The 12,282-nt window shown below is 41.5% G+C and overlaps 1 protein-coding gene across 2 annotated transcripts in view; it reads left to right on the forward strand.

The window, feature by feature from the left end:
* Positions 1–8,733, forward strand: part of RPRD1B (regulation of nuclear pre-mRNA domain containing 1B) — a 47,201-nt gene extending 38,468 nt beyond the window's left edge. For both annotated transcript variants that reach the window (XM_044984611.1, XM_044984612.1), the window contains one exon: positions 5,982–8,733. In XM_044984611.1, coding sequence (XP_044840546.1) covers positions 5,982–6,131 — 150 coding nt within the window. In that variant the 3' untranslated portion in view covers positions 6,132–8,733. The remainder of the gene's footprint in view (positions 1–5,981) is intronic.
* The last annotated feature ends 3,549 nt before the right edge of the window (positions 8,734–12,282 follow it).

Raw genomic sequence — 12,282 nt, forward strand, 5'->3', positions numbered from 1 at the left:
CAATCATCTAGCAAAGCGTTCAGATACCTGGGTCTCTTTCTCAACCTGCTGTGGTGCAGCGTCTTTCTCATGGCTGTGATCTTTTTCTGAGCCCTCTTTCTAAGCTCTTTAGGGTAGGACCAGTTGTCTCTATTGGTTTGGGGTAGATCACTCCCTTTAGCCCCCAGACAAAGAATGTTCTAAGGAATGTACAGATGTGGTTGGGATGACCTGAATTATTTTGCCATTGATACGTGTTCAAAATCCAGTTACTTTTCAGATAGGAACACTTGCCCCATGTGACTGAGTGCTGGAGGGATATCTCAAAATAGTGCACACCTACAAATAAGGATAAACTTAAGAATAATGTTCCCCATCATGTAGTTAAGTTTGTTTGAAGCTGTGCACCATATATTTGGGAACAAATAGCCATATCAGCCCTTAGAAGAAACTCTATCTCAATGTGCATACTTGTCTGCAGCACCAACATTCAGGACAGATGCACATACTTCCACATTAACAGCACATTTTGCAAACATTTTTGTGGGTATGTTCTCATAAGATTTGACTGAGTGAGGCATTCCAAAGATTTACAGGCCTGAGAATCTTTCTGGGACGGGAGGAATGAGATTGTTTTGGTTTTTCAGTTAATTGGAATAAAAACATTTTTCTTTCTTTCATTAATATTAAGGCATGCTCTTCCTGTTCCCTCCTGCTTAGTCCTGCATCTGAAAGATCGGGGAGGGGCTCTGCTCTTCCCAACTAGGCAGAAACAGTTTGCAAGTTTGGATTTAGTTCTATCTTGCAAGCACCTCTTCATTTCTTAAGAGTAGTTAACTTCATCCCTTGGTCTTCACATGGAATTTGCCACCCCTCTGGATAATCATACTGTTTGGTTTTACTAGTCGCTTGCCCTTTTTTATTTCTCTCCTGCCTGTTGAGAGAGAGAGTGTAGCAAGCTTTCTTGTTGCCCTCCCCTGTCTGTGTTGGTGGACGTCAGCATTCTTGAGAGAGTGCAGCCTTTTCCTCCCTCCTTTTCTAGCTTGGATATATCATTGTCTGGCAGATTCATGTGCAACAACTTTCAGACTGCAGCTACTTTGCAGAAAGCTATCTGTAGATGCAGCAGTATCCACCTCCTATCTGTGAGCAGATACAATTCAATAAGCCCCTTTGCTGTCTGTATTCTAGGTACATGAGCACTCATGCTCTGCCCTCTTTTTACTGCATGTTAACGATTAACTTGTCATGCTTAAGCAGAGCACTCAATTTGCCATAACTCTGGGTGGATGGTACAACATATACTTCTGGGGGGATTCTGCACCACTGCGCAATGCAGAATTTTGCAGAAATTAATGTTGTGCACACAGAATTTCCTTTCCCCCCCCCTACAGAAATGGGCTGCAGAGATGTTGGCTGACACGAGGGGCCACTGGACCCAATAGAGCCCAGCTCACAAATAGAAGATAAGGCTTGGGGGGGAGGGGGGGGGAGGTGAGGAGGGAGGGAATTGGAGAGTTCCCAGCACGCCTGAAGGAAGGAGGTGGAGGCACGTAAGAAACTCGGTGCAAGCCTGGCCCCCAGCTTCAGGCTGTGTCTCACTCTGTATCCCTGGTCTCTGTGGGGTAGGGGATGTGAGTGTCAGGGCTGTGGGACGCTGTGGCTGGACTCTAAGGGGAAGAGGGTGGCGGGGTACAGCAGGTGTGAGTGTCTGACCCACCAGCAGGGCCCTGGGCATAGAAACAGGAACTGGGTTGTCATATACTCTACTCCTGGGGGAATTTTTGTTTGTATTATTACAGAAATACTTGCTGACAGGTATTTTGAAATAAGTTACCAAAATAATTGAAATTGGCATGATTATATAGTGTTGTTTTGACACAATTTGCATAATTTTAAAATATTGTGCAGAATTTTTAATTTTTTTGGTGCAGAATTCCCCCAGGAGTAAACCTACAGTAAGCCTTGGCATTTCTTTTGGGATTGTAATTGCTGACACTTAAGGGAGAGAAGGGAGGAGAACTGCTTTGGTTGCCCTACAGTCTCCCTTTCTCCTGTGTTGGTTCCCATATTCTACCAGAGAAATGCAATAACATCTAGAACCATGAATATATTGATGAATCTATCCTTAGGGAACTTTTATTGCCTCTATTTCAATTTTTGGTCCCATCTCTTGTTTTTTTTATGCCTTTAACTTCATACCATGTTTGCATTTTTTCTCTTCCACTGTTACGCATTCAGTGTCCGTCCGTCCTCCCGCTCTCTTGTCTCGTTTTCCCCATATGAAGTCTCTTCCCCACATTGTCCACTTCTTTTCACCCTCCTTCCTCCCCAGTCTCTCTGCTCTTTCTAACAGCCTTGGCATGCAGTAGCTGCTCACATGCTGGCCTAGTACAGGGTCTTCAGTGGATCAATTTCTCAGCTTCCTTGTCTGCTTATGATCCCATGTGGACTCCTAGGCCATGGTTCTAATGTCCTTCAGCGCCCTTCCCACTTGGCACTCTTGCAGGGTCTCTTGTTTTCCCTGTGAACTGCTCTTGTTTTCACATGAATGTGCACTTAGACTATGCACACACCAGCAGCAGTGAGCCTCCCAGTCCGAATCGATAGCCTGTAGAGTGCGAGCCCCGCTAATCAGAGATGTCTGTGTAGACAGGACTTTGAAGTTGCAGTTTGGGCTCTGAAGCCTAGGGAGAAGGGTGGGCTTCAGAGCCTGAGCCACAACTCCAAAGCACCGTCTTCAAAGCTATTTTTTAGAGTTCTAGCGTGAACCCCGCTAGCCCGGATCTTTTGACCTGGGCAGGAGCGGTCACTTCTGTGGGCTGTTTGGACATACCCTTAGAGAGAGAAGTAGCTCAGGAGGTAACTGAAAGGTCGTTGGTGTTCACCAGTACATCTGGATGGCCTAAGGAGTCCTGGGATTGCAGAAGCGTTTCTCAAAAACTAACAGTTGGGGATGTTGGACGCATTCTTATTTCTGTCCTTTGCCTCTCACCAACTCCTCCACCCCCGTAAATTGAAGAGTGCATTTCCTCCTGAGCCTCTGCCATTCCGTAGCGTCTTAAGCAGCACACTAACAGTTAATGAAGCCACCAGAGCCTCATTTGAATTCCATCCTCTGTGTGTGTGTGTGTACACGTAGATGTTTATGATGTAATGATCTGTTACTGCCTTAGCCTGGTGAATCCGCATAGATATGGAATAGGATGTTAAAGGAAATCCATATTTGTGTGTCTACTGGAAATTTACAGTGGACATCCATACACCCACTTCAAGTGTAGGGATATTTTGCATTATTGCAGTCAGTTCTGTTCTCACTATTCCAGTACAAAGCAATAAACCGATAATAATGTAAACTCATCATTCATGATCAGTGGGGAATATTTTGCTTTGCTTTGAGATTTGGGGAAGGTGGGGAGAATTTCCATCATTGTAAGGACTAAATGGGGAATTGGATTCAAATTAAAGTTGTAAACTCTTCAGAAGGCTGATTCACTATTAAAGGCCCAGTTTTTCTTTGTTCTTCAAAGAGAGGATTCCATAGTAAACTGTTCTTCTCTTACTACTAATTAAACAAGAAATCAGAAGTAAATTAGTATTGCAATTGACTATATGGAAACCTGTTCAGCACTCTGAGGTTTTTTTAACTGTCACATTGTTTCTCATAGATTTATATCACATTTCAGAGATGACTTGAAAAATACAGGATAAGCAATTGGGTAGAGAGACACTTGAATACTGTTTAAAATTACGACATTATATGGGGATGGAGCTCAATGTAATGGTTTAACATTTATTATACTGGACTATTACATCTTAATGCTATTAACCTATTGTATGTAGGCAAAGTGCTCTGACGGGAATCGTGTTACAAAGTTAATGTGTTAAAACTTAACTGAGCTTTTGAATTGGATAGTTGACTTGTATTTGGGTGTGAATGTGTTAATCTGCTTTTGACAGTCTCTAAAAGTCATTACTAGACAGGATAATGTGATGCATGATGATAGTTGGTTTCCTGGGCTTTTGGGCTTCTGATCAACCCCCTTTCTCCCCTCCCCTCCCGGCTTCCCGCAATGAAGAATCAGCCTTATTTCAGGTCATCTTCAGGCTGTGGAATTCAGGGGTGACTTCCCTGGAACTCTAAAATATTCACTTATGAACAGTCCTGGCTGCCTAGCTCTTGGAAGGAGTTCTTTCTGCAGTATCTCTTCCTTCTACATACTGCCTTTCTTCTGTTGCTGTTGCACATTTCTGAAGTTAGCAGAGACTATGTTGGTGGTTTCAGTCTCTGACCCTCTGATTTTTCACTCACATTTAGTGATTATGTGCATAATTCTGAGTCACTGCTAATGCGCCAATATAATGCTACAGCTGTTACGGTTAATAATCGGTTGTCTAATATGTTATGGATAAGTGCTAATAACACAAATTGACTGGCTAATAGTAATGATTTATCTTTATCCTTGGCTACTTTTATAGTTCCACAAGGGAGTATCTACATAGATTGTTCATAATGTCATTCTTCAAATGTATGTGGAGTAAAGACTATTGTAGTACTGTGTGCTGGGAAGTGACGGGCTTGCCTCTCGCATACATATATGCTTTGTAGGGATTGATCTCATTTTTCTCTAGGAGGACACTCTATTGACCTTCAGCAAATTAACTAGTTGTTAATTTCAATCCCTTCAGTTGTACCTGAGGAGGGACATGCTTTCTGTAAACCTACCATCATACTACAGCATGTTAAAAAGGTAACTGGACCAGACTTCAACATAAAAATCATGCAGGAGATGGTAAAATTTCAGAGCCATAATTTCTATTTGGGAGCTTATTACCCCTCTTACCAGTAATAACAGCCACAGGCCTAGGGGGTCTGTGACTCCGTGATGGCACTCCACGTGTGGCCAAACCCCTGTGCTGCGTCTGTCTCCCAGAAAGATGGCAAACGCACATATGAGTCCAGATGGAGCAGGAACTCTTGTGTCAGTATAGGAGGCAAAGGCCTTGAGCCCCGTGTAAGCCACAAAACCAACATGGGTCTGTCTGTGTTTGACTGAAGGTGGGGAAAGGATAACAATAACAATCTGAAGGGAAATCCAGATTCTCAGTTTGACCTTTTTAGATGACGTTTGAAGAAAGTGTCCCCTGTAGTGACATGTGTAGTAACTGATGAGCCCTACTAGTTGCCAGTGAGAAATAATTTCCCTGCCATTGCAGGGCCTCGAGCACTGGTTCGCCTCCGTTTCTCCCGTTCTCTGCCTGTGACACGCAATAGGCTAGTCTCCTGTGGGTCTCATTTCGGTGGTTGGGTTTAGGGTGCTGTGTGCTGGGGATGGCCTCTGATATGCAGGAGGTCAGACTAGAAGATATAATGGTCTCTTCTGGCCTTAAGCTCTAACTCTGTGACATAATTGACAGAGGCACTAGGGGACTCTACCCCACCTCAACAGGAGGAGGAGAATTAATGGCTCTGGAATGCTAAAGCTTGTGGCATTCCTGTCAGTCACGTGCTGTGAACGTGGACCCAGGTGATGGGGAGCTACGAGACTGTCTGTAATTATTGTTGAGACCAGGTGGGTGAGGTAATATCCATTATCGGACCAACTTCTGTTGGTGAGAGAGACCAGCTTTTGAGCCACACACAGCTCTTTGGGTCTGGGAAAAGTACTCTGAGCATCACAGCTAAATACAAGGTGGAACAGATTGTTTAGCATAAGTAGCTAGCAGGTATTCAAGGTAGAGTGGCCTGTTAACACCTCTGCAGTCATAGGACAAAAAGGGGGTTAATCAGTTACAGATTTTTGTAATAACCCATAAATCTAGTGATTACCTCACCAACCTTGTCTTCCTAATATTCTAGGTTACAACAACACTGTAATTATTGTTCTCAGAGTTAGCAATCAGTCTTCTCCAGGAAACAGGTCCTAGAAAACTCTCTCAGTACCCACTGATCACGTGTAAAAATCTGTTTCTAATCTTATTCCCTTATCTCTTCCCCTCAGGAGTATAAACAGAAGCTTGCTCGGGTAACCCAGGTCCGCAAGGAGTTGAAATCTCACATCCAGAGCCTTCCAGATCTGTCGCTGCTGCCCAATGTAACAGGAGGCCTGGCACCGTTGCCATCTGCTGGAGATCTGTTTTCAACTGACTAGAACTAATGGTGCCCGCATTTACTACTTCCCCTTAGTACCAGCAGAAATAAGAAAACTCTCATGTTGACTGGAAATCCAGTCTTCCAATGATCTACCATAGGAATGAACATACAGACCCTACTTTCAACTTACCAGCTGCACATGCGTGCTCTCTGTGTACAGTGTCTCACGTTGAGGGGAAGATGGAGAGTATGTATGTCCATGTTCTGAAGGGAGTGTGTATAGAGTCCATATATATTTTGAAAAGAAACTTTTCTCACCTTTTCTCTACTCAGATTAGTTTCTGTTTGCTCTTAGCACTTGTTACTCCCACAGAAGTCATAAGAATCATGTACATATACCTTGAAAGTTTTTTCAAAGAAATGTTGTGTTTTTCTCTCTCAAAGCGTCTGATTATTTCTGAATCTGTTTTGTCTGTGTTAGTTGGGTTTCTGACGTTCAAATCTATAAGCAGTAGAGTGGCTAGCGTGCTTTATGGGGGTGTATGCATGTGTGTACTGTACCATACTGGGATCAGGGGGACATGTCCATAGAGCAACAGTACAGTTAACCTTTTGTTAAATCTATAGTTGCTGTTACTGTTGTAGGAATGACCTCAGATGGTTCCTATCTGGTGTGGTGCATATGTATATACTTTGAGACTCGCGCTATGGGCAATAGAAATGAACAGCTTGTTGTTGTGAATTAGGGATAACTTCATAACTTACACTCAGCTGAGCAATGCAGAACTGGTTACTAGACATGAATAGAAGTGAATTTTATTCCGACTCCCTTGTATTATATTTATACCACATTTTCCCTCTGTATTATATAAATGTAAATGCTACAGACATTTAACTAGCCAAGAGGTTGGAGTGGTGGAATAAAGCTAGTGATATCTCAGATAGGTACTGTAACTTGCTTTGTGACCTTGAGAATGGCTATATTGAAAATTTTGTTCTATGAATTTTGTCTCCTTAGGTTAAATAAGTGAATTTTATTTGATGGACTGAAGTTAAATGTGGTATAAATATTTTATTTATACAACGTATCAACATATACAGACCTGTATGTATATGTATGCCATACATCAATATACATGTGCATGTATATATTGGGAGGATGTATGTAATTTCGTATCGCACATTGTCGATTTTTCCCAGTAAAAATCGAAAAACGAATTTAAAAAATACTAATTCTAATTCCATGATCGTGCTAGCTAATGGTATAACTACCATGGATGTAGTTAGGTTTAAATTTTTGTGTATTAGTTTTAGCAAGCAGGCCTGCCTGCTCATTGCAAACCATTCCAATCTGGCAATTTTTTGTTTTAATGTAAACACTTCTTGCTAAGGGCACGTCTTCACTAGCAATGCGGCAGTGCTTTAACCTGGCTGTGTAGTCGTGGCACCAGTGCTGGTGCACTGTCTGTCCAAGCGCTATAAAAAACCCACCTCCACAAGTGGAGTAACTCCCAGCGCTGGGGCACGGTCTACACTTCCACTTTAAAGCGCTGAAACTTGCAGCGCTCGGGGGGGGGTGTTTTTTCACACCCCTGAGCGAGAGCGTTGCAGCACTGTAAAGTGCCATTGTAGACAAGGCCTAAGACTTCACAAGCTGCTGGAAACACTTGATTAGATAATATAGGTTCTGTATTACAAAGGCTGAAACCAGTAAGGCAGAGTGATGTGCTTTGTTGGTGCCTCACTGTGGTCTTAAGCTGCTCTTTTCAAAGACATGAGAGGAAACCTATAGAAATATGAAGCTTGTTCTGTGTGCTCATTAACTTATTTTACAGGGAATATAATGGCTAATTCAGCATTCAGTGAAACCGAATAAACTAGCATGTCTGGTCCTTTAGTTTGTGAAAAGTTCCTGCACTTCATTTTGGCCCTTTTATTCTTGCCTCCTTACTGCCCACCTGTGGAATCTGTTTTCCCCTTGTTGTAGAGGAGAATTCCTGGGGGCAGAACTACATTCTTCCATGAATTGATATGATTGGAGAGCCCTTTAGCTAAATGTTTGGACCCTAAAGTGTTCTACACTCTCTGCTTTTGCCAAAAAAAACAAAACAAAAGAAAACCCCAAACTCTTAAACACAAACCAAAAGATGCAATTCTGTTGTGCCCCAGCTCAGTTTAGTTAATCCCAGGCTGTATTTTATTTAAACAGTAACATTACAGGACAAAAATGAAGCAAAACTGTCATAGAAATTATGTCGACAAATGAGTGTTGGCATCTCAAACTGCTATTTTGGGCGGATTTTGTGTGAGAAAGTTGTATGTTTGTTTTTTAAATTGAAATGCTTTGATTTTTCAAAAAAATGTGTGTTTTACTTTATTTTCCTTAATTTAAATAGTCTTGTGGTTTTTATTTACGGGGGGGGGAGGGGGGGGCAAAGGATGCCTGGTGAACTGGGTGCAACTTCATCAAACAGTTTCCCCAAAGTGTCTCTTTTAAAAAAAAAAAAAAAAAAAAAAAAGAGGGAAAAAAAAAAGCTTAAATCTGTATATGAACTGATCTAGGAATTCATTTAGAAGTATAGGCTGCCATTTTGGCAGCAGTATATTCTGAAATGTCTCAGATATCTATTTTTGAATAAAGAGGGTGTTGTTGAATGGTACTGGGTTTATTTTATTCAGAGCTTGCATTTTGCACTGGCACACCCCAGGCGTTGCTTTGTTTAAAGCAGTGAGATCCATGTGTAGTGGCTACTGGAGAATTCCCACTTTGAGTTCTGCAGCTGTGAAGTATCATTTGAACTTGGCAAATTGACAGTCGCCCTTTAACTGCTTACAGGCCACACTTTTGTATGATTGTCTTAGATCATCACCACACCAAAGACCCTCTACTCCAATGGACTAACTCCTGCTTAGAGGGGCAGAAAGTTTGGGAGACACATTCAATCAACAAGTAATCCCGGTTGCACCGGGAAACGTGTAACTAACTAACTACACTGTAATTAGAATGCTATATCAAGAACTGTGGTTATAAGAGTTTTTGATACTGGGTAGTTGAGGCACTTTAGCTTTAGAGAGGGTGGTATGAAAGAGAAAACGTAGAAGTTGTGATATTAGTTCTTGCATAATGTTGACCAGTGTGTGTGAGAGATGCTTATGGCAAGGTTCTTCAGCCTAGATGACTTCTGAGTTTAAGGATGCCTTCAGACAAATTTAATTAGCAAGGGGTGCATCTACATTGCAGATAAGGCTTAGAGGTTGGAGAGTAGCCATAAATATTCTCCTGCCTCTCAGATTTTATACCAGCTTGAAGTCCTGTAGTCTGTGGCATATTTAAAATTCAATGCTACTTTCATTACCGTGAAAGGCATTCAAGGTGGACATCCTTCCTGTGAATAAGAGGAGACCTGTTTCATTTTCCTGCTCACTTGAAAATTCTTCATCTTCTGGTGATCCTAGGAACTAGAAGGAAGATTTTTCAAAGGCACAGATTGTAGGTAGGTGCTACCTGCCAGACACGCCTCTGGAGATTTTCATCTTACAGTTCTCCAAAAAAGACTTGGCTTGTTCACAACTTCTTTCCTACTGTTCTCTACTTCAGCACACTGTGTACCCTTCACCAAAAACATAACCATCAGATAATGCTAGTTAAAAGGCTAATACCAATATTTCACACCTTCTCTGAAACAGTGGAGGGGAAAAAGAAACTTGGGTGTTAACAGCACAAGGATTTATGTAATTTTGTGAAGTGCTCAGATACCATGTGATCATGGTGTCAATAAAATTAAAACAACTTTTTAGCTTCCACAGAGGAGTTAGAGGAAGTAGACTCTGGAGGCTTTGTGTTTTGTCCCTTGTGCTACATGAGAGCATTAATATGTTTAAAAAGTATTCTGATGCTAGGAGAAATGAATAACCTCAGTACTTTACCCAGTCTACTGTCCAGGAGTCAATATATGGTGTCCTTGTGTCCTATGAGCAGGTCCTCCATACGTCTATTCTCTACTTCTTCATTGTAGCATGGTATATACAGTTCAGCTTGCAACTTGCAATCATCTGCTTAAGATGATCCATTAAATCTGACTTTTCTGCAAGAGCCAGATACATTTATAAGTGCACTAGGCTGCTGCCACACAAGCTCTGAAATCTTGCTATTATTTTGAGGATCACACCGATTCTGTTTTTTACAGTTGAATGAAAGCCTAGCTATTTAGCATGTTAAAATGATCACCAACTAGTGTCATCACTATTCCTGCCAATAGCAAACCTTGGAAGTGCAGCATTGTAGAGTAGGAACCTCCATCTGGTTTTGAAGTCAAGAATAAGTCTTCGGATCTTAGGACCCAATCTCCTTTCAAGCTGGGGGAAACAATACATGTTGTAACCTTTTTAAAAACATAGCCCCAGTATGCCAGACATCTTGAGTGATTTTTGAAAGGAGATAGTTAAGACTTTTGTGTAGTCCTAAAATCTTTCTTGTGTTTTTTTTAATCCACCTTAAAAGCCTAAATATGTTTTATCAGTTTTGACAAATATGTGACCTCTCTTCTGTATGGGAGCAAAATGTATTTCCCTAATTTGTGTGCCAGTATTGCTGCAGCTCCACGAGGAACTGTGTAGCCTATTATCAGAGGGTACCTGTGTAGTCTGTATCCACAAAAACAACAAGGAGTCTGGTGCCACCTTAAAGACTAACAGATTTATTTGGGCATAAGCTTTCATGGGCTAAAACCCACTTCTTCCGAGGACTCCTTGTTGTTTTGTGTAGCCTATTGCCACTGCCATGGAAGGATAAACAGGGAGGTTTAATGAAAGTACAATTCTCTGAAAACTGACTTTGTAAAACTGTCATCTTCAATCAGTCTGTGTATTCAGTCACATTTGCTTATTTTAGTGACAAATATAAGTTACTAGTGCTTTCTCTGCCAGCCCTATAGCTGTGTGGGTGGGGAGGTCTGCTCTGTGTAGTAACAGAACTGTTTACTAAATTCCAGGCCAATTTGTGTACCATTTAAACCCCACCAGATATTCCTAGCGCTAGTGTAACTGAAGCTGGAGTTGCCTGAATACTATTCATCTAATTGATCCAATGTGTGTTGATATTTTTCAAATAACATTAACAACTTGTTTTCAGTATTTGTCTACCTCGAAAGGCAGAATTGTCTGCCTGATCTCTCTCCTTTTGATGGGAAACCCAAAAAAATACAACTAGACTTTCAGAAATGAGATGCTTAGAAAAACCTTTCTGTTTCTTAAATAGAGCAGATTTGATGTGGAAATCATAGAGATGCACTAAGCATGGAGCTCCACAGTGACATCTTTAGGCACATTTGTGGAGTAGAACTGCATGTTTTAGGTACCTCCAGAAATAGTGGTGGATCTAACTTTATCAAGTCAGTTTTCAGAGAACACATTTTCCCTTGTATGACAAACTAATTATTAAATAAGGCAAACTTTGCCCCACAAGCTCCGTAAGTATCTCCTTCAAAATAGTGCAATGGTTGGAGGATTTCTAATTGATAAACTGACTTTTTTGGGCGGGTGCCGTGGTCTCCAAGACTGCAGATTTCACTTAATCAGAGATTCGTCATTCAATTTCTTTTTTCTTTAGAAGAGAGAAAGTCCTGTTCTAATGTTTAAAATCAAAGCTGGCTCCCTTGTGGAGGACCTAAAGAGATTCCATAAAGGCAAGTGGCACCAGACCCAGTGTTTGCTGTTTTGGTTATTGGTCCAGCCTTCCTTGCAGTTTTCCCTGCCATACATGTCAATTGCTTCTACTAACCTTTACTATCAAACTCTGCCTTTTAATGAAATCATGAGGGGCTTGTATTTAGCCACATTTTCAGTACTGGGTTTAACACCACAGCATTTAATAAGTACTAGCCTCTCCTTACAACAGGTTTCAGTTCTTTCAGGTGTAGTTATTATGTAAGTGCAAAATGTGAATAGGGATTTTCATAGGAGATTCTCCAGGGATTTCATAGAGGGGATAGTACTTTATTATCTGTAAAATACCATGTGTAATTATGGAATTAAATACTTTCATTTTACAGATGGGAAGCCGAGAGACAGGCCAAGCTTTCCCAACAAGTGCAGGGCAGAGCTGGGAATATGACCTGGGTCTCCTTGTTTGTGTTCCCTTTGTCTTCACAGCTGAGCCATACAACTCTATCAGATGCTGCTGTGAAGCAGCTGTTTCAGTAGGACTATGG

This window comes from Mauremys mutica, chromosome 13 (genome assembly GCF_020497125.1).
Source record: "Mauremys mutica isolate MM-2020 ecotype Southern chromosome 13, ASM2049712v1, whole genome shotgun sequence".
NCBI classification, from domain to species: domain Eukaryota; kingdom Metazoa; phylum Chordata; order Testudines; family Geoemydidae; genus Mauremys; species Mauremys mutica.